Consider the following 25149-nt stretch of genomic DNA (forward strand, 5'->3'; position numbering starts at 1 on the left):
ATGATTACGTCCTACGGTCATGCATTCAGTCATAAATATTAACCAATGATCTAAATTCTGCCTAGTCACTGGTTTTCCTGGCTAGCTCAGGCAACTCATTCCATGCTCTAATATCAAGGGAAGAAGGAGCATTTATACACATTTTTCCTAGCATATGGAACGAGGAATGTGCCTTTATCTTTGTGTCTTTCTGAGTATTTCTGAACAACTATAAATAAACAACAATATGATAGGCGGAAATTTCCACTTTAGGTCAATGCCTGACAGACGGAGGACATGTCCTCCTTTAGGCGGACATCTCGTAACCATAATTTAAATTACCATATCTAGCCACAAACTGGCTCAGCTTTAAAATGTACTATGACATAGTCTAAGTCCTATACTTAATCCAAAGACTAAAAGGGTATAACAACGTTGCAGATAGAGTCTAGATCTACTATCTAGATCTAATATATCTAGAAATCTAGATCTAAAATTAATCTATATTGTAGATCTAGTTTGTTTCCCACCCCCCCACTAACTGCACAAATATCCGGAAATATATTTGCGTCACGTGACAATCGACATTGCTGCATAATAAATCGAGGGAAAAAATGGCGAACCTGTGTTAATCATTGGATCGAAATGGACGATCGACTCCGTTGTCGACGATTCTTTAAAAACATTTTGTAATTTTAAATTCCGTTTAAGAGACATGGAGTCTCCTGGTGGTGGTCTTTTATCCATGGAGGATTTGCACGCCGAAGTGGAAAGGTTAACTAAAGAATTAACAGAAACTACAAGGGAAAAATTACAAGCAGCAGAGTATGGTCTCGCCGTCTTGGAAGAAAAGCAACAATTACAGCAACAGTTTGAAGACCTAGAGGCCCAACTTGAGACAACACGAACAGAACTTGAATGCGCCAAAGAGGTTAGTTTAAAAAACAACAACAACACTAAGTTAGATTAGATAAATTAACACAAAAACTAGTCTTTAGAATCTACTCACTACTCTGACTCTTCTACTTGTGACATTGTCATTATGATTGATATGATTTATAATCATATGTTGAATAATTCTTGAGATGAGTCAATGAGTTGGTAAATATCAGGGGCGCTCATAACTGATTCAGAGTAGGCTGGAGAGTGAGGCAACCACCCCATAATAATGCCAACACCTTAGCCTTAGGCTAGGGGCCCCTGCTGTAACAGAAATTATTAATCTAGTCATCTAGTTTGTTGATGTTTCATGCAAAATTAGTAGGTTGATAAGGCCATTAACGGCCACTTAATTAATATTAAAGAACTGAACTGAAGTTTCATGAAGAAAAAAACCCTTAACATGTGAAGAATGACTTTATCTGTGGCCTGTGCCTGCCTATGGTCGATAAAACAAAAAGCGCAAATGTTGACTGCTGCTGTCAATAGCTTTACTAATTGCTTCTCGTCAAGGACTAACCGGCGATGAACGCTTAACATGCACGTGTTTATATTCTTCTTCAGATTGCAGTTCTTGCATCTTTTTTGTATGAAGACCACACAAAGGCCACCACAACAGTTTGTGATTCTTATGAGCAATGGCCTTAGCGGATGGGACAAATAAACTAGCTTTTTCTTTCTTCCTCACTACATGCCATATAGAATAAAAACACTGTTGTAAAGAACTCTGCCTCCTGTTTGGAAAAAAAAACATTTACGCTTGTCAAGCACCATATTATTTGGAGATGTCTTAGTTCTTTCCTTCTTACTTCCATACTTAGACTTGATAATTCCAATTTATTGACATATATCTATCTATCTATCTATATATATATATATATATATATATATATATATATATATATATATATATATATATATATAGAGAGAGAGAGAGAGAGAGAGAGAGAGAGAGAGAGAGAGAGATATACATATAATATATATATATAGAGAGATATACATATATATATAGACATACATATATATATATATATATATATATATATAGATATAGATATAGATAGATACACACATATACATATACAGGGTGTGTCAAAAAAATGTATACACACTTTGAACTGTCATAGACAATTTATTTCCCATTCTACAATGCTAAATTTCTGGACATGGAAAGTTTAATGTCCAATTGGAAAAATACATTTGATTAATATGAGTAATGTTCAAACTGGTGGCCTTCAGATCAATACATTGCTGAGTACGAGTCAACACTGATTCCGTACATTTTAGAATGGGAAATCAATTGTTTTTTTGACGCACCATGTATATATATAATTTATTCATGAATGATGTATTAGCACCTTTGTTAGAGGCGCAAGAATCAACACCAAGAATGAATGATTTATATAATATCTATGACACTGTACCATGATATTCTTCCACAATGCTAACTAGTAATACTACATCTACAATATATCCAAATTTAGGGAAATCTATTAAATTACTTTTTTTCTTACACAATAATAAAACAGAGACAAAATACCCCTCTCAGTTTCACAAGCAAACAAAAGTACCAACTGCCTAACTCATACATTTCATTCAAGCACCAGAGGAGAAAAAGTAGGAAAAATGTGTTGACATGAAATAAATTGTGAACATTTGTGGGTTAATTAAAATTTTAAATAGGATTCAAAAGTAATCAAAAGACAAACCAGTAGTTGTGTGATTGATTTACAATTATATTTAACAACTATGGGTCTCATTTCTTAACAGTTCTGTTAGAAATCTTTTATGGACATTCTCAATGTCCATAAACAGGCAAGCATTAGCACTATATAATCCTGTCCCAAAATAGAATTTCATTTCAGTAGAGAATTGGGCCATTGTCTCTTCCAGCTTTCTCCATTTTTTATTGTCTGAGATAACTTTCCTATTCATATACTTATAATACTAATCTAACATTCCAGTATCCAAGATTATGGGAACAAATCCTGAATTAATACGATTTTTTGAGAAAGTATTGCTACTTCTAAATTCTAATTAACTAAAAATTAAAATATATGTCCATTGGACTAAGTCAGGATAGTAAAAGTTTAAAACAGGTTTTAAAGCTTGGATATGAAACAAAACCAGTTTAGACAGTATTATACAATGACTGAACTTGTGCTTTATGCTCCAATGATGCATAGCCATAATATAGAGTAAAAGTTCCATACCATTGAATAAGACTAAACTTCTTTTTAGTTAACAGTGGCAGACAATGAAAATATTTGTATTTGTGAGTCTTTAGCTCCAGTAATGTATAAAACTGAAAATAAACAGAGAGTAAAATGTTTGTTTGTAAAATGTTTTACATGTTTCGGATGTTCCTTCAGAGTTGAAGATAATTACTTCCTAGTCCAAACCTCCCGCAGGACGACGGGGGATGGGAGCGGGCAGGGTTTGAACCCTCGACCATCGATAAATGTGAACGACAGTCCAGCGCGCAAACCGCACGACCAGGCAACCATCAGTAATAGAAATATGTTATAGATTCTATATAGATAAATAATTGAGTAAAACTGGGAAGAATATTTTTCTTCTTAAATGAGTTCACTTTGTCTCACTGAAGCCTGGGGAATCATTGCCTTGAAAAGAAATCAAACTTTTGTGTGGCAATGGGACCAAATATCTTATTTATATCTTCTTATAAAATACTTTTTAAAAAAAGAAGATTTTTTTGTCACTAGGTCAATCTAGTCATGCATGCTAATCAATGACTTAAACTCTGCCAAGTCATTAGTTTTCCTGGCTGACTCAGGCAACCCATTCCATGCTCTAATAGCAAATTACAATAGGGCTGCACACAATGAAGCAAAGAAGACTTTATTAGGACAATGTAGCACTTTAATGGTTAAACAGAAGTGGGAGACAGTAATAGTGAATAAATTGTTTGAAAATAACACATTATATAATATAAAGTCATTTAAACTGGGCCTAAATTTCAGATTTAAACTCTACTGATACTGTGAATAGAAAGATAAAAATAGATTGTAACTGTAGCCACTCCTGTATTCCTAAAGGGGAAGACCACTCACAGTGTATGTAGTGGCTGAGCATGACCTCTAACCTTTTATTTTTCATGACTTGTTTTAGTTTTCAAATTAAGTTGTTAAAAACTGATTTGGACACACTTGTTTGGTTTAGTTTGATACTGAAAGGTGAAATATATTTACTGTAGTAAAAGTATAAATACATACACTCAGATAAATCTCAACATTTTACATCTCTTCTTAGTTGTTCCCACCATACCATTCAACCAGTCCACCATATTTTTTCTTTTCCCTGGCTGATCAGCTAGTCTTTCACATTTTTTTTTAACATCTCTTTTCTCTCCCCCATCACAGTGTCTTAAGTCTCAAGTCTTGCTTGACTTATCCCATTCAATCTTTTATTCACCTTTTTATTATAATTCATCATCTCTTCTATCTATTCCCCCCACCCCCTTATTTTTTAAGCAATAATTATCACTTATTTTTATTGCTTAGCTGATCATTTTGTTTTTGGACAGATTTAAATCTTTAGCACTGTATTGTAAAAAACTTTAATAGTAACTTAAAAAGTAACTTTATTTAATACACTTTTCAAAATGTTTGGTTGGGGTAACAGTAAATTCAAAAATTTATTTGAAATAGATCATCTCTCTATATAAATGCATAAACAGCAGGCCTAGTGTGTGTGTGTCAGTGATATTTTATTATATTGAAAATCTTGTTTTGTATCTAGGTGTATGCATTCATAAAGATTGGACAATGTATTTATAAATAAATGACATCATTCATACATTGATTTTACTGGTATGGTTTTATATATGTAGATAGATATATAAAGTTCAACACAAAAAGATTGACATTTAAATGACACAATTTTCCAATGCTATTTTACTTTTTTTAAAAAAATTCTTTCTTTTGAATTAAAGGTAAAGTTGTTAAAAAAAAAAAAGTGCTCAGTGTTGAAGAAAGTATTTCTTTGGAGTGGGAAGGGAAACCTGTTTGTCTATGGTAATCATTGACTTGACAAGCCCATTCATCTAGTGTGGACTTAACTGCATGTGGGTGCTAACTTTAAAAAGAAGTTAATTTATGAAAATATGTATGTGTGCCTTATTAGTTACTTTTAGATGCCCACTCCCAGATAGTACAAGAATATTTGCATTTAAATGGGGAAAATAAAGAAGAATACAATGTTTAATTAGTTACATTTAGTAGGACACAACTTTAATCCTTCTTATGCCTCTATTTGCCTGATATATAATTTGAAAAGTGTTGTAGTCATCTATGATGAAGGGAAAGAAATCTGTCAATGTCATGTCAAACTGTTCCATTCAAACCTGTTTTATGTGCAATAGTATTAACTATAACAATAGTGTTAAAATTTTCTTCACTTTGAGATACCAAACAAATATTGATCAGGGGGTGGGGTGGGGAATTGTCATTGTCATAATCACAAAAAGCCTTTAACCAAAAAAAAGGTGAAATTTGATTAATTCTTTTCATGTTCTTGATGGTGAGATTTTCAAATAGAACACGAGCGTTTTGCCAGCTCCTTCAGGAAGACTACTTTTTGGTTGGTCTGTCTGTTTGTCATGGTTAGATCTCTAATTTAAAAGTCCTATTGAAAATAAGATTTTACCAATGCCTCCTCGTGCTTGAAATGGTGCAAAAGTAAGTCTGCACTTTTTTTAAACTAGGTGAAAGAGGCTTTTTGTGCTTTGCTTTTGAAAACAAAAAGGCAGAATTTGAAATCCGATTTGACTAAGGTCTTCATCTTATTCAAAATACAAGCAGTGGCTATTTATCATCTTTTACAAGCACATTCTTTTGATTTTATTCAACTATGTATTCATTTTGTTAGTAAAAATGTAAGAGATTTTGTAAGATTGTTCAGTTACTATAGCCAGGAATGTTCACCTTTGCTTTATTATTATTTCATCTTTTTTTTTTATTACTTCAACTTACTACACATTATAAAAGGTATATATATATATATGTCCATTACATTCAATTACACCAGCTGATCAAGACCCCAACTCTAACAGATTACAAAACAAGTTAACAAAGTTGTTGTTTTTTTTTTTACAAAGTCTGTTAATGATAACAATGATCAGATATCGATTCATTCATGGTATTTTTTGTGAACCCATTTTAGGCATGAGCTGGAAATTAGTGCATTTTGTGAGTATAACTGCTCCACATGGGTTAGTTTTTACACAAATCTCTCCTCATCATCTTGTTTAATCAGGATTTAATTTTATTTTTTTTTGTCTGAATCTTTTGTTATTTCAAGGCTCTAAATAAACATCACAGCACCTTCAAAAAGCACCATGAGAGTGGAGTGCACCAGGAGGAGAAATTCTTGGAAGAGACTGCTCAGCGAGAGGAGAATTATCAGTATTCCATCACAGAGCTTGAACAGGATCTCAAGACAACTAGACAAAACTTGACAAGAATAACAAGTGAGAATGAGAGACTTTCTGGGGAGCTAGCTGAGTTAAATCATCAGGTATTTGTTTGTTATTTATCATTTTCTGTTTTCACCTATTTATTACATATAATGAAAGTTGCCAACTAACTGCAGGAACTACAACTTTTTTATTGCAGAGTTTGCTCAATGCATCATTAGGGTGTTAGAAAGTTTATTGAAGCTATGTATTATAAATAATTTCAATCCAGGCTTACTTTAAAGCCACATTGTTCGTTTATTCTCAGATCGAACTTCTAGAAAACCAAAGACAACAAATGCGGCATGACTTAAGAGAATATAAAGTGCGTGAAAATAGAAATTTAACAGACTATGCAGAGCTTGAGGAGGAAAATATATCTCTGCAAAAGCAGGTGAGTCTTTTTGGGATGGTTGAACAAAGCTTAACCTTAGATGGCATTAAATTGTTTGCAAGCACTTAGGTAATTTGAAACCTTTGCTGTTTTACTGTTTTTTAAATGGTTAGGCTAGGCTACATTCTATACCAGAAGCTATTGTCATACTTTAAACTCTGTATAAGCCTTTTAAACTAAAAATAAATTATTAAATTAAGAATAATAGATCTAGTAAATATAGACATTTTGTTTTTGTAGAGGCTAAGTTTCCTTTCAGTTTTGAATTCTTGCAGTGTTGATCTTGGTTATTATCTCATTATATCCTTTGGATGGATGTAACAAAATCTCCAATACAGATTCACAATCTTTAGATCTAGTTGCATTACATGCTTAATCCATTAGCTTCTACGGTAGACTCCTAATGCATCAGAATACATTGGGACCACTTGCAGCAGTTTTTTTTAAACTGTCATATAAGAAGAGCTCATTATATCTTGTTCAGAAAATTTAAACTCAACTCATAAATGAGCAGATAGTATCTCTAATTTTGATAATGTAATATAATAAAATTGCATTGACACATCTAAATCCTTAAAACTAACTTTTCAACTTAATGCCTCAACCATTTTTCTCTCTCCTATTTATATCGGTACTTGACACCATTTACCTCTTCCCAACTGGTATCCATTACTACTTTTAGGTCTTCCATGAAAGAGCGACTGCTAGCTCTACTAGGCAACCTGTCTCTTTTTTCCCCAACTCAGCCTCCATATTAATGCTGCTTTTTGCAAAGCATTCTTCATTTTGACTTAAGACATGTCCCATATCTATATCTATGTATATTTGTCTTATGCTTGATAGAAAGGGAAGGAAAGTATACAACTTGTTGTTCAAATCACTTTATTAAAGGCTCTTCTGGAAATTCCTGAGCTATTTTTAGCTGTTCTAGTATAGTAAGTCACTAAGTTAAAGCAGTTGAAATTAAATTTCATCATACATAAGTACAAATTAGTTATATTTAGCACCTTTTTCTTTTGAGAATTTCTGAGATTTATTGTTGCATATATTGTTTATAATAAAAAAAAGCCCCTGAGAACATGAATGTACTGAGGTTTGTAAATGTTAATAAAGTATTATTTTCTTATTCCTGTTGCTTTAACCTTAACTTGTTTTCTTGGTTTGCTTTTCAGGTATCTCAGCTAAAACAGAACCAGGTGGAGTTTGAGTCCAGCAAACATGAGACTCTAAGACTTCAAGGAGAGTTGGAAGACCTTGTCATGCAGCTAGATGAAATGGCTGGACTAAAGAGCATTGTGGAGAAGAAGCTTGAGGAGGCTCTTGCTTCCCTTGCCCAGGAAAGAGAGCAGAAGCACGGCTTGAAGAAAGAGTTGGACCACCGGATCACTCAAGAGTCAATGTTTAACTTGAGCAACTTGGCTCATTTTGGAGGTCTAAGTGAGGTGTTGAACTTCAATCATCATACAGATCACGGTACACTTTCAGTTTGATCATCTTCCACATATTTTATATTTATACTCAAACTGCTTTTGCAATCCAGTATTTATTTAATTATTATTCCAACTAAATATTTCCCTTTTTTTCTCTACTACTTACAATTTGGTCATTATATCTTAAAAAGTTTTATATTTGCTAGTAAAATGAGGATAATATCTATCTGTGCTATTATTTGGGAAAAAATTTACCCAAGTTTTTTTTTTATCAATTTTCAGAAGAAGACATGGATGGTAGTGTTCACCCAGCATTAAAGAGAATAGAAGCTGATTTTTCATTCCCTGGCAAGAAAAGCTCAGATGCACCAACTCCAAGACCTGGTACAGTTGGAGATATTTTAAGTGAAATTCAGGTCAGCACTGCAGATTACTAATGAAATCTAATTTCTATATGCTCTTTAATCAAAACATGTTAATATCTAATGCTTCCAATTTTTTTTGCTATGTAAGTTTAACACATTCACCCAAAGCTCTTGCTTCTGTGTATATTTTTTTATATTTTGCAATAGCACCAGCCTTTTTTTTTTATTCAAGATTTTTTTCTTTTTGGGCCTCATCTTTTTTACTTATAGAAAGAAATGCTGAGTACAAGTCTTGGTAAAAACCCATTTTCACGAGGTCCCTATAGGAGATGATCATCCCACTGCAATTCTTGATCTTTTCTTGAGGTTAACTCTTTAAGCCTTATGGCATGGCATTACAGTTGTAGCCAGTGAGGCCCCTCCTATGTGGTCTAAGCTTACACTAGGGATCAGCTACATATTTGACCTTTTTTTTTTCTTCTAAGTAATGACAGATGAAAATGTTTTGTTTCTTATGAGCAAACTTTATAAACAAATTATTTATGTCAGCTTAAAGATTAGCAAAAAATATAAATTAAAAATAGGACTTTGCTAAATACATAATTCAAAATTATTTGTCTAATCTCAGATTACTGAAGTCGGTAAACTAGAAAATCTCTTGGAACAGTCTGAATCAGAAAAAATGGAACTTCAAAAAGCTCTTGATGAAGCCAAGAAGCTCATTGAAGACACTCAAAGAGACCTTATTGAACAAAAAGATAGAGCTGATCACCTCAAAGCAACCATTGCTCATGTTGCAGCAATGCACGAGAGACAGATGCTTCCAAATGATCTGCAGGTAAAGAATTGATGTTTATACTCATCCATTTAGCCAAGTTAAAGTGAAGTATTCACAAATAGGTGTGTTATTGTAAATGTTTTGACTGGTCACAGGTCTCTTATGATGAAGGACTGCTGGCTGAAATAGCTGATGAAACTGATCCAGACAGGAAGGCCTTGCTGGAGTTGAAACAAAACTTACAACAAAATGAAAAGAAATACACAACAGCAATGAGAGAAATAGGAAACCTCCAGGCTGAAATTGGTCGATTACAGGGAAGAAATGCAATAGTTGGAAATCCTGATATTGAGCAGGTACATTTTATTTATTTACTATACATTTTTGTTTTGAAAAGAAATTTTTGTAAGACATTTTGAAAAGTTTTTCATTGCTGGTAGTTTTGCATGGTAAATGTGGGGACCTCATATGAATTAGCTAAAAACACTGATACCAAGGCTTCTTTTAGCTCTCTTGAATGTTAAGAAGTGACTCAGTACAGATACCCAGCCACTTATCACTCTGGCCACAGCTAAGATCATATAGACTACTGCTATGGATAATTTTGTGATAAAACATTGATGTTCTCAGTTAAATAAAAGTCTACTTTCATATATAGGTATCTAAACCTAAAAAAGAAACACCATTTTCAAAAAATTACTCTGGAATCCTCGATACACTATAATGAATCTCCACCCTGGGACGAAAGCTCTCTTCCTACTATAAGGGACCATATTGAAAGCATAAAAAGAAAATCTGATTACAGACCAACAGAGCTTAAGAAAATAGTGAACTGTTTTCTACATACCAATTATCCTAGCAATCAGTGGATCAGAGTTTACACGGATGGCTCAACCCATAAAGCCACCACAAATGGAGGAGCTGGAATACTTATCGAATGGCCAGATGGAGGAAAATTAGAAAAATCCATTGCATTTGGAGAGCTCTCTGACAGTCACAGAGCAGAAAGGGAAGCACTAGGACTAGCTGCTACCATGCTAGCAAATCATCCAAGTTCCCAACACACTCAGATTGTCTTTCTAACCGATGCAAAAACAACCCTCCAAAGCCTGCAAAACTCTGATTCCTCATATATTAAAAATCTCAAAACAGCACTTACAAAGCTCAACAACAACAGCAAAAAAACTGTAATTCAATGGATACCAGCTCATATAGAACTAGAAGGAAATGAGAAGTCTGACACACTCGCCAAGAGTGAGAGAACTAACACAATAATAAACTCTGCGCTCTATCCAGAAGAAATGAAGAAATTAATCGTAAATAAAATAAATGAGAAATGGACGAGCTCTCATCCAAATCACAAGAAAGATGACGCTTACTATAAGCTATCCCGACAAGACCAACATCTAATCTTTCGACTCAGGACCGGACACAACAGAATGCGACAACACATGTACCGGAAGCTCAAAATTGGAACCAGTGAAATCTGCTCATGTGGAGTATCACCAGAGAATGCAGACCATGTCCTCCAAAACTGCTCTCTATACCAAGAGGCCCGTATAAGACATTGGCCCCAAATCATCCCAATAGAAAGGAAACTATATGGAGAGCTCCCTGATTTGGAAACCACTGCGCAGTTCATCTCATGTATTGGTCTACTCATCTGAACACTCCAACATAACAATGAGAACGAAGAAGAAGAAGATATATAGGTTCTAAGTTTTGTAAAATGCCTGTATTATATCTGTTAGTCCACCATGCTTAAAAATGGTAGCTATCAATGACAGTGTTTTCCCTAAATTTGTAAGCTTAATTAACTTCTCCAACACTTGTCCTGTTTAGTGTCCATACTCAGGTACATGATATTAAAGTTTTTGCAAGACAAGCTTTTAAAATCTACACACATTTGTCAGTTTAAGAAATTACAATCTTGGATTTAATTGATATTAATATATATTCATTATCATTGAGGAAATACAATAGTTCACAATATTAACTTCGATATAAAAATAATTGTAATATAAAAATTTGTTTTTAATATCATTAATCAGCTCAAGAAATAGAAGCATTTAAGGTTGAAAAGAAGGGATTAACTGAAGCATTCAGCTGCCCATGAAGAGATGGGCTCAAGCAGTCATCTGTAGTTTTGCAAATTGTGGATTGGAGTTTAGTGGAAATAGCAGCATTTTATTCATGAGACTTTTGTCCCATGTGTTCATCCGTCTCTTATCAGATACCCATTCCTAGCTAGGGAAAGTGCAATGCTTACCCGTCTGCACCTTTATTAATGTCTAGACACATAGGATCTTAATCTCACTCTTCCCTATGAATTGTTTCAAGAGACTATTTTATCTATTATAGTTCATATATTTATTCTTATTTCTTATGTCTCCAGGCTCTTGCAGAGTTAAAATACAAATGTGATTTGTATGAGCAAACCATCAAAGACCAAGAGTGTAATCTCAAAGCGGCCACTCAGGCAGCAGCTGTCTCAAAGAACAGCTTAGAGGGCCTTCAAGGAGAGTTGACATGCATCACAGAAGACCTAGCCCAGGTCTATCACTTAGTGTGTCAGGTGACTGGGGACACACCATCTCGTGTCATGTTAGACCATGCCAAAGGGGCCAAGATAAGAGGAGAACTGGGCTCCAGCGAGGATATAACCCCTTCATCTGAGAACAAGTCAGTGGTTGATACTGAAAAGGTAATTAAAGCTCTTAAGTGTGTTTGCTGCACCATGTTGGTACTCGGTGGTTTTGTAACTAATAAGTTATACTTCATGCCTTTTAAAGCTAGAACTGCAGTCATACAGTGGGTTAGTGCGAAATGCTTATTTTAGACGATTTTTTTTTCATAGGAAAATGAGACGCTTCCCTCCCAGCCATTGTCTGCTTCCACACCAAAGTCTAGTGAGAAAAAATCTGGTAAAAAATTTAGATCTAATCAGTCGCCCAGTAAGTCTGATCCAACATCTTGTGGAACACTTTCAGAAACAATAGTTGACCAGGTAATCATTTTACAGAAATTATTCTAGTTAATTTTTTTTTTTTATGATTATTCCTCATCCAGTTACTTCTTAATACTTGAAAGATCAACTAACTTTGTTTCAGGTGAAATATCTACGCCATGCCATTGAACATCTAATGGAGATGTCCAAACAGTGGCAGCAACAGGGTAATGTGGGGGGTGATGAAAATGGGGAGGATGACAGGAATGAACTGCAAGAGCAGGTAGTAGACTTGTTTGTTAGATACATTTCAGTAACTTCTGTATATTATTGTAGCTTTTAGAGGCACAATTTTTTTTTTAAATAAATTTTTTTGTACAAAATACAAATTAATTTTTAAAAGATATTTTTAAAATCTTTCCAAATAAATGCACTGACTAAGCCTGTATTATTTTTTAGGTGGTGAAATTGAAGGCCATGTTATCCACAAAGAGAGAACAAATTGCAACACTGCGCTCTGTCCTTAAAGCCAACAAATCCACTGCTGAGGTGGCACTGGCTAATCTGAAGCAGAAGTATGAGAATGAGAAAGTTATCGTGACAGAAACAATGATGAAACTAAGAAATGAACTGAAATCTCTAAAAGAGGACGCAGCCACATTTGCTTCTCTGCGTGCCATGTTTGCACAGCGATGTGATGAATATGTCACACAGCTTGATGAAATGCAGCGCCAGCTGTCTGCTGCAGAGGAAGAAAAGAAAACTCTCAATTCATTATTACGTATGGCCATCCAGCAAAAACTGGCCTTGACACAAAGGCTGGAAGACCTTGAATTTGACAGGGAGAGGCGAACAATGACCACAAGGCGGCAGGGTCCACCTAGAAATAACAAAATGGGCAATTCCAAGGTAAATTAATTGTTTTACATTTCTGTTAAAAGTATTTTAGAGTATTTAACTCTGTTCCCTTTTGATTTCTCTTCACCTTCAAAGCCTCTTGTTTTAAAAGTAGATGTTAGTTCCAGCTATTTACTTAATGTGATCAAAACTAAATACATTTTCAGCTTATTACTTTCCAAAAAAAAATAATTATCAAACCAGATCATTTATATTATTTATATTTATATTACTTTTTATAAATCAAATATGCAGAATCCTTTTTTTTTTATAAATACTTCTTCTGTTTAAAGCGTAGTATTAGAAGCATTAGATTAACATCAATAAAGCAACATTTTGGAAAGAAAGAATAACATTTTTTTAGTTGACACAGTTCTATACAGTTGGTTCTTAGTTTAAATGAAATTAAAAAATAAAAGACACAAGTGTGCATACAATTATCTCACTAGCTTTGTGTATCGTCTTGTCATCTCTTGAAGTTCATTGCATGAAAGTAAAGTGATTTGAGAAAGAGCTGTCAGAATTAACTTTTTCAATTGACCTAGTTGTTTCATGTATGTGTTCTTTTTGTATTGTGTATACATGTACACACATGCTCATATCTGTCTAAACATTTGTTTCATTTCATTTTATCCTTATATTACATGTGACCTTTATTTTATGTTTAGTTTATGGACCTCACCACAGATAGAGCTCACAATTTATTTATTTTTAATCTTATGGTTTTAATTTCATTAAGTGTATCTTTATCCATTTTGAGTTTTCTTTTGTTAAAAGTTTATTTTGATGACTTTGTAGAAAGCAATGTGTGTTTTTTATTGACCAGTATTTAAATAATAATTGGCCCTTAGAACTACCTACCTCCCTTCATGAACTTGTAGTTTAGTGACACCATGTGACCTATTGTGTTTCCAGTACGCATCAGCCTCATCTCAGCACCAGCAACAGGATGAACAGTCAGGCAGCCATTACAGGCGCCCTTATCATAACTTTCGAAGAGATTATTAGTATAGGGGTCAGTGTTTCCTGTGGTAGGAGGGGTAAGTTCTAATTCAGCAGCAAATATATGAAAAAAAAAAAAAAATTAGAAACCTCTCAAATTCTTTTTTCTTTATTTTTACATTCTGTAGAGATCGTGCTCACACACTTGTACATATTGTGCTTACCTAGAACTTAACATGTACACTGTACACATTTCTTGTCCCACTTTAGTGATCCCTGTGTAATGAGTGCAACAAGCAACACAATCATTTGTTTCTTTCATATCAAATTTTGAAGATTATATTCCTTAATCATACATAAATAAAAAATTAAGAGGGAATTTAAAGTTCTAATAAATATATAGATCTGCATTCTAAATTTTCTTTCTTTAAAAAAATAATGCCATTTTAAATAAAAGTAAACTTTATAAATTTGTGTGTTACATAGTTATCAGTTGGTCTTGTCATCTATTTACTTTTTATATTTTACTAACCTGCATTTTGAATGTGAGCTTTAAACACTGGCAGTGGCATACCCAGAAATCTAGAAAACCTTACTGTTGTTAAGGGGTTTGTTTTAATCATTGTACTTTGTATCAAGTTCCATGTTTGGTTCAAATAGAAAATTCCAAACATCAGTATCTTTAGATAAGGTGTAACCAAAAGTTAGGAAAATTTTACAAAGATCTTTAACAAGTACAGCTGTAAACAAAGGCATATATATAGAGCTCAGAATAAAGAACATGCAGGTCATGCCATCATTAGATATCAACCTTTTCTGTATTCAAATGAGTGGAAGGAGAGATTTTAAGTCTACAATGGTGAACAGATGAAAATGATTTCTCTTTACTAATGTAATAAATGCCAAAGATTTAAACTGACTTAATTTATAATCATTTCTTTTAACTGTTACTTTAAACTGCAATAGTTAGCACTCATTTTAAGAAATATGTATTTTGTAAAAAAAAAAATTCAATGGAGCAGAGCCTATAGCAATGATTGTTTAGGAAAATAATGTATAAACAATAGACCTAACCTCAGATTTGTTTGTTCTATTTTTACTGAATTATAAGTTGTATGATTTATCTTCAATACTCCCAAGTGTAAATATTCTTAATTTAGTACCTAAGGAATAATCTTTGACAAATAAAAAAAACTTTGGAAAACTAATGACATCGGATCATGGTAATGAGCCCGGGAATTAAGGAAAATAGATTGCATAGGTGCATTTCAACCTGTTTCAAACTTGATTAAAGACTATTCACATTTTTTGTTTGAATGCATGTAATAAAATGTTTGGTCATCTTGACTAACCTTGCTAACTGCAAGCCCCACAAAGTCTTGGTATGCCCCTGTCTGTCAGCTCTTTCTCTGTCTTGCAGTTTTGTTGTAAATTTAACCTGTTCACAATAGTTTGATCAGGCTTGGGTTGAAGAGTGGCTTGTACAAGCATCCATCATGACTTACTTCTAAGAGTGTGTTTATCTTGTCTATGTGTTATGTACATAGTTCAGTGCGTGCCACATTCTAGCCACAACCAGCCAGTTAAGTCTCTTTCTTGTTTCTTGTATTAGTATCTTTTTAATTCTCTTTTACACAAGTATAAGAAAGCTTTCAATGGTGTTGGGGCTTCGTCATATACAATAACAAAATCATTTTTTCTTTATATATTTTTTAGTTTAAAACATATAAGAAAATATAAACCTATTTGTTTTTTAATGTTATATTTTCACTTGAACTATGAGCATTATGTTTAACTATAATGCATTGAATGTTTCAGACTTAAGAATTATCAGATTCTGAACGAAATCATTATTTTTCAGTGACAATCTATATTTTCCCTATTTTCTTTATTTCGTTCCTTGGGTTAAGTTTCTATCAAAAACTAAGACTGATATTCTCATAATACAAAATATATTTTCGCTGTTGTAGTATATCTACCTTGTGTCCAAAGTGTGGCTCCTCTCATTTTTATAACCTTATAATGCTGATTTCATCATTTTCAGGATTGTAAAATTTTCAGCCCACACTATTAACCACCACGTAGATATTTTCAGGAAATATAATTGTGTTTCTATAACTATGTTGTAAAATTGTCTTTATGTGATGTAGAACAGTTTGTGTGATGTAAAATTGTGTTGGTTAGATGAAGAATTGTTTGTGTGATGTATATTGTGTTTGTTTGTTTAGAATTGTGTTTGTTTGATGAATTGTTTGTGGGATGAAGAATTGTTTGTTTAATGTAGTTTTGTTATTGTGATGTGGAATTGTGTTTATATAATATTGAATTGTATTTGTGTGATGTAAAATTGTGTGATCTAGATTTTTTTTCTTTGATCATTCCATTGTCTCTTTATAACCTACTACTTTATGATCAGTTGAGAAAACTAGTAACAAATGTATTCCTTTCATTCATTTCCTTATTAATTTGAGCACTTGTTTTTTCATTGCTCCATAGGGTATCTCCAGTAAGGGTAAATTGTGTCTCCCTGCAGGTCTAGAGTCACACTTCTTCTATCTGTATCGCATGACTGTTCTTCGTTTTTATTTCTACTCTAGTTGTAAAACAAAGTGTTCTTTTCCACACTTGGTGAAATTAAATTTGTGTTTTAGTGTCCTGTTTAGTTGGCTAAGTTTTTGGCAGCACTGCTTTATATGTTTTTATTTCAAAGAATTAGTGCCCTTGTTTTTTTCCAAACAAAATACTATTTTTTTGTAGGAAATGTTGCTCACTGCTATAATTTAGATATTTCTGATTAGCAAATCACAGTCACGATGTTAAAAAATAAGACAAATTAAATTCTGCATGTAATTTATTTACTATCTAAAGCATCTGTAAGGTTCATATACAAATAAAAGGAACTGCCCATTCAAAAGCTGACGTTTTTACATGCACACTCTTTCCCAGCTACATCTGTTGTCAAAATAGAGTTACAAAAAACAAAAATATGATCTCTGAAATTAAATTAGTATTTGCATACAAAAAAAGCTTGTAAAAGCCCCTATTGGTCAACAATATATAGGAACATGGAAATTAATGAAATGTTATTACTATTTTAAACATTTATGCATGCTTCTAATTTCAAAGAAAGCGTTTTTAGATACTTCTACTTTTCTGTTAACAATTCAAAAGAAAGCAGCGAGAAGACTAGTAAATATATCAGATTAAGTTAATAAAAAAACTTTTTTCATTTCTCAAGTACTGGTATCAATCGGATGTTTTGCAATTTTAAGCTTCTTTAAATGTATTTTGAAGCTTCAATTAATACTTTTTTAGTCATCAAAGAAGAATCTGTTTTAACTCTTTATCTCTGTAATTATTTTCCTCGTTTCGATAGTATTATTCGCTTTGCTCATTTGTATTTCACTATCCTGTTATGATTAAACTTCAATAACTTTTTTGTTTGTTATCATAAAATTTTATATTTGGTATTGAATTGTAAAAGAAAGCATGGTCTTTTTACACAATACAAATTAAAGTTTAGAAATCCAAAAATCAATTTAGTCAAATCAACGTTGGCATAGTCAATTAGGAGAGAGAAAGAGTTAAAACCTTCTTTACACACACTTGTCTCGAGAGACAATTTTTTTCCTTTGTAACTTCTCGTGTGACTAAAGAAGCCAATCCTTGATACAGAGCTGCAATCATAAGTTGGGCATCTGTAATCACCAGACGCTGTTGCATTTTCACCCCTCTTTCTACTTTTAGTATGAATGCCATATGCAATCCAGGACCTTTCCATGTGGATCTATCCAGACCCTCTTTCTTTCCCCCCCCCTTCCCCCCAGATAATCATTTCCTGTTTCACTGTATCTGCTATACACTTCAGACATCTTCATTACCTACACCTTAACATTAATTAAACTTAAGATTGAGTGCTGTTAGTGGGTTAAGTGGGTTCATTTCTATTCAATGTGCTCTTTAAATATCCAGAGAACTGCTTATTTGAATGTGATTTCAAACTTTAACATTTAGTCAGATGTGACTTGCATCGTTGGCTACCAACAATGAATTGCTTCACTTTTTTTTTTTTTTAACTTGTTCATGTCTTCGCCTTAAAATGAAAAAAATGACTAAATATTGAAAGTTTAAAAGTGACCATTTCAATGCAAAGTGTATACTGACTAGCTTTACATTGTTTTAATCTGGTTACCAGCTCTTTGTTATATGACTCAGTTGATCATTACTTAATGGGTTATTCATATTTATTGAGAATTACAGTGGCTTTAAACAACATGACTTTTGTTAAAAAAGAATGATCTTTGTGCTTACTTACATTGATATATTTTGTAATTAAAGCATGCATTACATCTTGTAATAGGAAATGTGTACCTTACGTATATGAGTCCATATTCTTATATGCTGCGCTTGAATCTTAGTAATCAGTTGTGTCAGTGTTTTTAATATAGTCACAATTCACTTAGATGTAGCCTAGCTTAGAGTTGCAGTAGTTTTTAGTTTGTTGTATTTCAATGATTTGGTTTGGAAAGAGGGGACTATTTTGGTTGTACTGATCAATATGAGGCTTACTCAGTTATGTCTTTACTTAGCATGTTGGTCAAAGTCAGCAAACCAGAAGTAAGAGTCCTACCCAAGTTAAGAACTGAAGGGAGGAAAACAAAATAACTTTAACCTTCAGCCTTGTTAATATATTATATAGACAAAGCTTTTATCCAGTTTAAAGATTTCCAAATGTTGTCTTGTAAGAGGAAAAAGACAGAACAATTATCTTGAATACCCCCAAAACTAGAGGGCTTTGTATGTACCTAAAGTGTTGTTTTTTGTTGTTGTTTTTTTTCCTCTCTTAATAATGTATCTGGGGAAATGAAAACAAAATAGTTTACTATTGAATGAAATATATTAAAATTGACCTTTAATTATTGATGCATTCACATTTTGGGTAAAAGCTACTCATAAAAAACAATTAAATGAGATCATTTTAATATGTTCTTTAATGTTTTTACTAAGAAATATTGGATCAGTGTTGTATTTCTTACCATAATGAGAATTGTCAATTTTTCACTTTGCCTATTTAATGTTCTTTTGAAATTGTTTTCATTTTATGGGCACAATGCGTTTTACAATGATGTGTTCAAGGAATGTTGTTTGCTTTGAAATAAGTTTTCTTAACTAATTGTCAGATTTTTAAAACAGCATTAACTAAATTGCATTGCATTCTTTTTATAAATATTACATTGCTTGTTTTTTTTTTATTATTTATATGCTTGAAACAATTTCATTCAAACCTTCTAGATATTATAGGCACTTAATGTTGTTCTAGATTGTCTATTTCATTGATACCACTAGCAAGTTGCCCTTGTCAAATTATTGTGTCTCACTCTTATACATTTCAATTCTGGACAATTTTTGTGAATGATATCCCCTTGGGTTTGGGATCTCTCAGATAAAAGCACAATAACTTCAAATCTCTTAATCATGCTAACAATATAATCTTCTTAAAATTTAGTTGAATGTATATTTTTTGTCATAAAACTACTTTTAAAAAAAAACTTATATGTTAATTTTAAACGTTATCTTTTAAAATAAAAACCCAGATTTTGTTAAATTGTATGCTTCAAACATTTTTAGGTCCAAGTTTTTCACCATTTTTTAATTTTTTATTTCACAGAGTTGATGTCTTGTAGTCCAGTCAGTTGCAGTAGTCAGCCAATGACCACTAGCATCACAGAGGATCGTATGTAATGATTCAGCATAACCAAGAAATCAACACATCAGATGACCATATGTTTCAAAATTCAAACTCTCCCTCAACATCTCATTGCTGTAGTTCAAACGTTTCTTATCTTGAAGACTTCCATTGTGAATGCTGTCCCCTCATAATGTGCATTCCACAAAGTTATCAAATGAAATACATAAAAAACAAAGCACCAGTCTGCTTTAAAAGCAGAGTTGATTCCAGAACTCTTGGATGTTTCTGAAATGTGTGTGTTTGCTAGTCTCTAGACTAGAACAGATGATTTCATGTGATAGTATATGCCAAGGTTAAGCCCTTGTTAATGAGATTATATAGACTGGAGTGTCTATGTCACTCAGTGTACAGATGTGGGAAAGAATGTTCAGAATATCTCAGGAACTAAAGACTTTTTTTTCCCTTTAAACTTTCTTATCTGTAGTGTTACATATTATAAGACTAGATATCTATTAATGGTTAAAACTTTATATACTCACTTAGTAGCACCTTTGTATTACAACTTTTGTTTGTCATTAAGGTATTAATATAATTAGGGTTATTGTGTACAATACCAATATAATTTGACACTTTAATCAGCCCTTAGCAAAATAATAATTTTCAAAAGCGCAGGTTCTTTTCTGTTGTGTTCTTTACAGCTAACTTTGGTTTATAATGTCATTCACCAGGTTTTGCAGCCAGCTTTTGTTTTAAAGTAAAATTAAATCAAGGATTTTATTGACAATATGTGATATCTGTGGTTTAAAAGTTAGGTACTGAATTTCAGTTGCTAAGCTAATCATTCAGTCAGTGGATCTGTACATATTGTGTGTCATTTTATTCTAGGTTTTTTTTTGTTGTTTTTTTTTAATGATTTAAGAACTGTTCTTTCACAGATACTCCATTTAATATCTATAAATATATTATATTTATTTTAATCATTTTAATATATAAAGTTTTATTTTATGGAGTGTTTATTTTGTATTACAATCAACGCAATCTCAGTAGTGGTTCAAGAGGTATGCTTATTTCCTTTATAATAATCAAGTTTACACTTTAAACTTCTTTACATATATGTTTAAAACTTAGGTTAAAGTATAAAAGCATTTACTTACTAAGGGAGCATGTGCAATGTTTAAAACAAGTGTCAAAATGCACTAGATCTAGGTTTTTTTATAATGCTCTCATTAGTTTTTATTGTTTTTTTGTTGTTTTTTTTAATTAATCAAGCATTTCATTGTTTTCCACATTGGAAAGAAAATTGTTAGAATCATTTAATGTTTGCTGCTTTACTTGTATATACATAGATTTTATATATAAAACAAATATTAAACCATTTTACGTTGTCTTGTTTTATGCTAATGATCGGAGTAGAGAGCAATAGTTCATTTCATCCCACACTTCGCTGATATGTATCCAACAATCTCTTTGCTTGCATTGGCAACACTGGAATACATTGTTAGTCTTTCATATATTTATCTATGGCATAATTATGTTTTTGTGTGTCGCTTCATAAATAATGGTTTTAGTTAATATTGTCTACAACATTTGAGTTGAAACAAGTCAGTGTGGAAAGAAAAAAAGATAAGGGGAAAAAAAAACAGAATTATTTGTGTTTTCTTCTGGCTAGTTAATGCTTTTTATACACATTTTTTTCTGCTAAATTAAATGGTACATTATTCTTTGTCTTGTTTCTTTCTGTGATTTTAACCTTTGAAGGTTCAACTTACAAACAATACTGCATAAATGTTACTTTCTCACTTTCAACTATTTTTTTTTATTTTCTATAGGAATGAATTAATTTAAAAATTAAGAATACTAACGTGCAGGAAACGTACAACTTATAATAGTAGAATTGAATTCACATTGGCAGTTTATAAGTATAAATCATTTAAAGAATGCTTCATAGCTTTTTATAATTACAATACACATATATAAGCTGCCACTTTACACTTTGTGGAATATTTCAGCTTAATGCCAGATTGTGTAGAGAAATAATGTGTACAAACTTATTACAAGACAGAGTGAGTTTATGGGATATAAGCTTTCTAAAAAAAAAGAAAAGTATCTGTTGCTGTATTGAGCCCCATTGTTTAGAAGTGATTTTTCTTTTATTTTTGGCTATTATAAAAATGAAATTAACAAGCTAAAATGGAATGAGCACTGCCCAAATCTTTACACCAAATTACACCAAAGACTGGAAAATTATAAATTGAGGAACATCTTGACAAGATGTCGGCTTTGTGTTTACAATTATCAAAGATGAGTTAAATTTCGTTTTCTTGTATTCAAATCAAACCAAATTCCTTAAAAAGCTATTTAATAAACCAATATCTTTAAATTATAGATATAACTTAATTCAGCATTATTTCCACTAATTAATTTGAATTAACAACTTTCAGTTTAGGACTACTTTGTTCCACTACTGAATACTAATTGGTACTAATATTAATACTTACTTTACTAATAATAACTAATAGTAATATACTATATGTATATAGTTAGTTCTACAGGTAGATATATATCTAGCCTTGTAAACTTTAAACTAGATTTAGACTAGACTTTTAAAAACTACAACCAAACAACATCCATCATGAAATTGCTCTGGCTATTTATTCTGATAATTACTAAATACACAATAATTATTGAACACAGATCTAGATCAATAAACACTAAACTTAATAAGGAAACAGTCATTACCAATCATCACACAATAGATCAATGCAATTTCAAAAAAAATCTAACATACACATCCATAGCATTAAAGAAGAATACCCATCACAAATGGAAGTTCTCAATTAAAAACAGACAAAATAAATACATATACTTAATATTAATAGCAGGAGATGTAGAATCAAACCCAGGACCTAGATCTAAAGATAGATGCAACATGAAACAGAAAGCCATTCAATGTAACACTTGTGATGAATGGTACCACACATCATGTCTCAAAATGAATACACCTCTATATTATGCATTAGGCAACAAAGACGCATTGTGGCACTGTGTACCGTGTATTATACCTCAGTTTACATCAGGACTGTTTGACTTCTTTGATGCAGACACTTCTAACCCATACAACATCCTAAACACCATCCCAAACCAAACTCACCAACCTCTAGCCAGATCCACTCCTGTTAAATCTGCTAAAAATAATAAAATACCATCATTAAATAAACCTACTAAAGAAGTAATACCTTAAAACCTAAGTAATAAATTTTCAAAGCATTAGGAACAAAACAGCAGACTTAAAAAAATTTATTAGAAAGTGAGAAACCAGACATAATAGCAGAAACTTGGCTACATCCTGAAATTTATAGTGTAGAAATTTTCAATAGTTATAGTGAAATTTGTATAAAGGATGGGGCAGATAATCAATCAACCTACTAGATTAAACAACACATTAGATCTCTTCTTAACCAACAGACCTGGATTAATAGTAGATTATGATATTATTCCTGGTCTATCAAACCATGATATCATTAAAATACACAGATAAAAGCAGTAGCAAATACAAAACCCAAAAGAAAAATCTTACTCTGGAATAAATGCAACTTAACACAACTATACAAGCTGCATTAAACTTTCAACAAACATTCTTAACAGAAAAAGACATTAACCAACCAGTCAATTACCTATGGAATTTCATTAAAAACTATCTTTAAACATTATAGAAAATCATATTCCAAGTAAATACACATCAAACAAAATAAATAAATGATGGTTTAATAAAAGATTAAAAAAGCTTTGTAAACAGAAGGAAAACCTATATAGAAAATTAAGAAACTAAGGCAGAAAGAGTTTATAAAAAAGTATATAAAAATTAAACACCTAACCCAAAAAGTAAGCAGACAGCTGCAGAGTGAATACATAAACAATGTAACAACAAAAACCTACGGTCATACATTAAGTCTAAGAAAATGGAAACAACAGGCTCAGCACCATTAAAAGAAGATAACTTAACACATAATGATAATGAAACTAAAGCTAACATCTTAAATAAATACTTTGCATCAGCATTCTCAGCCCCAGGAGAAAAAGACATATTACTTAAATTGAACCAAGTAGACAACATAGGAGATATAGATCTGAAGTACACAAAAGGGAATCCAAAAACTATAAGCCAACATCAAACCTAATACCCAAACCTAATAAAGCATTTGGACCTGATGGTAATCCAGCTAGATTACTCAAAGAACTAAGCAATGAGCTAGCACCAGTGTTCAAAATACTTTTTCAGGCATCTCTTAACCAGGGCAGAGTACTAATAGACTGGAAAGAAGCAAATGTCACCCCCCTATTTAGAAAAGGAGAAAAATCTGACCCAGGAAACTACAGACCAGTATCACTTACCAGCATCACATGTAAAATCCTAGAACACATAATATGTAGCAACATCATAAACCACTTTGACAAACATAATGTCCTTACTCCATACCAACATGGCTTTAGGAAATATAGATCATGTGAAACACAACTAATAGGACTAATTGATGATTTTTCAAAAGGTTTAGATGATAGTGAGCAAATAGATGCTATCTTACTAGATTTTTCCAAGGCTTTTGACAAAGTTCACCACCAAAGTTTGCTTAAAAAGTTAAAATATTTTGGCATTGATGGTCCATTGCATCAGTGGATTAAAGATTTTCTGATAGGGAGAGAACAAACTGTAATAATAAATGGCTCTAAATCAACACCAATAACAGTAAACTCAGGTGTACCTCAAGGAACAGTCTTAGGTCCACTACTATTTTTAATTTACATAAATGATTTACCAAAAAAACAAAAGTCAGATTATTTACATAATATATAGAAAAATAAAAGCAACAGAAATGGGAATCAAATTGGAGCATGTCTTTCCAACCAGAAAAATGTCAGTTATTAAGAGTAACAAAAAAACTAAAACAAATTAATTCCACTTATCTTATTCGTGGTAAACCAGTAATACAGACTAAAAATGCAAAATACCTAGGTGTTATAATAAATGACAAACTGTCATGGAATCCCCATATTGATGAAACTATATTTATAAAAAATCAAATAAAGCATTAGGGTTCATAAGAAATTTCTATAAATCAAAAATGAACATAAAGCTAAAATGTTATTTAACCTTAGTTAGGCCAGTAATAGAATATGCATCCTCTGTTTGGGACCCCTCAACTCAAGAAAACTTTAAGAAACTGGAACAGACACAAAATAGAGCAGTGAGATTCATAACAAACGAATATTCACATTTGAGTAGATTAACAACTTTAGTCAAATCACTAAATTTAG

The 25149-nt window shown here is 32.2% G+C and overlaps 1 protein-coding gene across 3 annotated transcripts; it reads left to right on the top strand.

Annotated features, from left to right (window-relative positions):
* The first annotated feature begins 551 nt into the window (after positions 1 to 551).
* Positions 552 to 21557, top strand: LOC106054991 (protein bicaudal D-like). 3 transcript variants are annotated; one of them, XM_056026055.1, is made up of 13 exons: positions 552 to 910; positions 6241 to 6456; positions 6663 to 6788; positions 7961 to 8261; positions 8501 to 8634; positions 9212 to 9421; positions 9517 to 9717; positions 11757 to 12065; positions 12219 to 12368; positions 12472 to 12591; positions 12768 to 13217; positions 16644 to 16680; positions 19816 to 21557. In XM_056026055.1, exons 1-13 carry the CDS (start codon positions 695 to 697, stop codon positions 19887 to 19889), a joined length of 2544 nt encoding a protein of 847 aa, XP_055882030.1. In that variant the 5' UTR covers positions 552 to 694; the 3' UTR covers positions 19890 to 21557. The 3 variants fall into 3 exon arrangements, with proteins under 3 accessions (XP_055882030.1, XP_055882031.1, XP_055882032.1); XM_056026056.1 differs by lacking the exon at positions 16644 to 16680 and adding an exon at positions 14121 to 14245 and having other exon boundaries at positions 553 to 910; XM_056026057.1 differs by lacking the exon at positions 16644 to 16680 and having other exon boundaries at positions 553 to 910.
* The last annotated feature ends 3592 nt before the right edge of the window (positions 21558 to 25149 follow it).

The sequence above is a fragment of the Biomphalaria glabrata genome, chromosome 4 (genome assembly GCF_947242115.1).
Source record: "Biomphalaria glabrata chromosome 4, xgBioGlab47.1, whole genome shotgun sequence".
In the NCBI taxonomy this organism is placed as follows: Eukaryota; Metazoa; Mollusca; class Gastropoda; family Planorbidae; genus Biomphalaria; species Biomphalaria glabrata.

Excerpts from the sequence above, each read along its gene's own strand:
- LOC106054991 (XM_056026055.1), top strand. The coding sequence starts at position 695 with ATGGAGTCTCCTGGTGGTGGTCTTTTATCCATGGAGGATTTGCACGCC. Across the intron at positions 911-6,240 it reads AACTTGAATGCGCCAAAGAG|GCTCTAAATAAACATCACAG; the intron begins GTTAGTTTAAAA and ends TGTTATTTCAAG. Across the intron at positions 13,218-16,643 it reads ACAAAATGGGCAATTCCAAG|GGTATCTCCAGTAAGGGTAA; the intron begins GTAAATTAATTG and ends ATTGCTCCATAG.